This window comes from Helianthus annuus, chromosome 11, assembly GCF_002127325.2.
Source record: "Helianthus annuus cultivar XRQ/B chromosome 11, HanXRQr2.0-SUNRISE, whole genome shotgun sequence".
Lineage (NCBI taxonomy): Eukaryota > Viridiplantae > Streptophyta > Magnoliopsida > Asterales > Asteraceae > Helianthus > Helianthus annuus.
This window is the reverse complement of record NC_035443.2, coordinates 102,677,305-102,680,213: the sequence shown is the minus strand read 5'-3', so window position 1 is coordinate 102,680,213 and position 2,909 is coordinate 102,677,305. Positions and strand designations below refer to the sequence as shown.

The 2,909-nt window shown below is 35.9% G+C and overlaps 1 protein-coding gene across 1 annotated transcript; it reads left to right on the top strand.

The window, feature by feature from the left end:
• The first annotated feature begins 1,383 nt into the window (after positions 1-1,383).
• Positions 1,384-2,553, top strand: LOC110888175. The gene is made up of 3 exons (XM_022135714.1): positions 1,384-1,866; positions 2,082-2,104; positions 2,211-2,553. The coding sequence occupies exons 1-3, from the start codon at positions 1,384-1,386 to the stop codon at positions 2,551-2,553; spliced, it is 849 nt and encodes a 282-aa protein (XP_021991406.1).
• Positions 2,554-2,909: the final 356 nt, after the last annotated feature.

Genomic DNA, 2,909 nt, shown 5'->3' with positions numbered 1-2,909 from the left:
TTTGGATTCACTTTCATGAGGTGTGTCTCATGATTGAACTAGTGTAGACTCTCTACACTACTTGTGTTTTTTGGTTGTGAATATATAGAATCACCGGGGTAACCCTTTACCCAAAAAAAAAAATTATTTATAAAAAAAATCAGGATCTTTATTATTATTTTTAAATCAGAATTTTATTATTATTAATCAAGATTATTATTATTTTTGTTATTAATCCGAAATATGTAGCATTACTATTATTTTCAGAATTGTTATTATTGTTATTATAAAGTGTAAAATCAGTATTTATCCAATTATGTATAATAATTTTTTATAAAAATTAGTTATTCTTAGTAACGACAAAATAAGTTGAATTATTATATAAAAAAATCAGTTACATTACTACCATTATCACAATTATAACATCAATAAATATTTAGGTTATTTATCTACTTTAATATTAACATTTTATTATCCTTCATATTATTGGGTATCATTATGGATTTCCACTAAAGTTCTGTTATCATATTTAATTTGTCAATATTATTTAACAAACTCCCAATCACAATAGGATAAATCTCTTGTGCTCGTTACAATTCTCTTGGACAAACTCTTGCTCTTATTCTTTACCAAGAAACGCAACGCAATCTAAGGTGAGTATACATGACCCATCTTCTATTTTCCACTTTTGGGTGCAATATGTATTCTATATCAAACATCACAATCACATCAAACATTTTACGCACACTCTATCCTTACCCTATGTGATACATTTTAATCATGTTAGACATGTTATGCTAATGTAAACATTCATGACTATGTGTTCATTAACTTCGTACAAGCCTCCCCTAACAATGGTAGCGCTATAGGTTGAGAAACGCCCCTCTCGTTATATTAACGGGTATTGTTAGGTTAATCTATGTTAAAACCACCCATACTCTTTTGGGTAGGCACGTTAATTGCGTTAAACTTTGGTTTGGACACGTAGAGTAACATCGTTTCGAGTATATACTGTCAATATGATATTGTATTTCACATTTGGATATGAGCAACATTTTAAACACGTACTATGCTATGTATGAAATCTTGTATACTCGCCAACATGCTTTTGTTGATTTTATTTTAATACATATTGCAGGTTGAATGATCAAGAAAACAAGAATCAAGCTAGGATGGACATTAGAAACCCACTTAGCATTTTTGATTATTGTTGAATGTTATGTTTATGTATTTGGAACTATGTACCCCACTTTACAATTTATGAAATGAATTTAGTAATTTATTGTCACAATAGTGTTATGTTGTTTTGAGCAATTTGTTCGTCTCATCCCGATGTTTCCGCCATCGGTTGGGGTGTGACTGTTCATCCTTCCGGTTAGTATAATAAAGGAGCTAGAATGCAAAATGAAATGGTTCCTTTGGGGTCACGGTAACGTATCTAAAGGAAGAGCTAAAGTAGCATGGAAAGAGGCTTGCATCCCAAAACTCGAGGGTGGATTGGGGATTCGGCGTATTTCAGATGTAAACAAGTCCTTGATGGCGTATCATATTTATAGTCTTCTAGCGGGCAGAGAGTCTTTGTGGACTAACTGGGTTCGTAACTATAGGCTTCGTGGCCGTAGTTTATGGGATGTTCCGATTCAAGCCAACTCCCCTTGGGGTTGGAAGAGGCTAATGAAATGCAGGCATATTTTTCGGGAGTTTTTGTGGTGTAAAATTGGAAATGGCCAGACTGCTTTTCTTTGGTTTGACAAATGGAGTGCTGAATGTCCGCTTGCAAATATTGTTACCCCTCGCCAAATGGCCAGATACGGATATTCTATTAAATCAAAAGTTGTTGACGCGATTCATAATGGTGAGTGGGCTTGGCCAGAAGAATGGAGGACGGTATACCCGTCCTTGTTTTAGCTTCGGTCTTTGAACCTATCGGATGCCAAAGATAAAGTCTTGTGGATGAATTCGGAGGGTAAATTACTCCCTTTCTCGTCTAGGGAGGTTTGGGAGTCTATCCGTACTCGAAGAGAGCCGGTGGATTGGACTAAGGTGGTTTGGTCGTCTTTTAATATTCCAAAACATGCATTTTTATGTTGGCTTATCTTCAGGAGGAAACTTTGGACACAAGACCGTATGATACAATGGCAGCATAGAGTTACGGGTTCTATGAACCAAATGTGCTGCTTATTGTGCTATGCGGATATAGAGACACATGACCATCTATTTTTTCAATGTAGTTATTCGAGATCAGTATGGCATAGTGTGCGGAACAAAGTTGACATGAACTCGGTTCAGGAATCGTGGGATGAGATCACGAGTTGGCTGGTTCAGAGAGCAAAGTCAAAAGCTATTTATGCGGTGGGTAGCAGATTGCTTGTTGCAGCGGCGGCTTATACCATTTGGAATGAAAGGAACTCGAGATTCTTTAGTAACAAGCTGAGGCCTCCGGAGAAGATTGTTGACATTATTATAAACATGGTGAGAACGAAATTAATATCCTTCAAGTACAAGCAAACATCCAATGTTAAGCGCTTTTTGGAGGAGTGGAAGCTGAACAAGGAAGACCTTCTTGAAGATTGAAGACCATGTATCTAGTTTGTGTTTTATTCTAGATTTGGTTGTTTTGTATGGTTGTTTCTTGTTTACTCTTTAGTGGTATGCCGCTAAGAGAACTAGGAGGCATTTGCTAGCCTTCCTACTTGGTTTTAATGTTTGTTATAAAATCACTGGGGTAACCCTTTACCCAAAAAAAAAAATGAAGATTACATCAAGTTCAAATTAATGACCTTGATTAATCACGCTGTCAGAACCAACCTCTGTACCACTTGTACGTAAAAACAATCAAAAACAAAGAATAATACCGATTCATGTTCCATTCTTACCAACCTGGGAACTCCGGCAAGTCAGGTTTTTCATTCAAAGAAAATATCCACCCA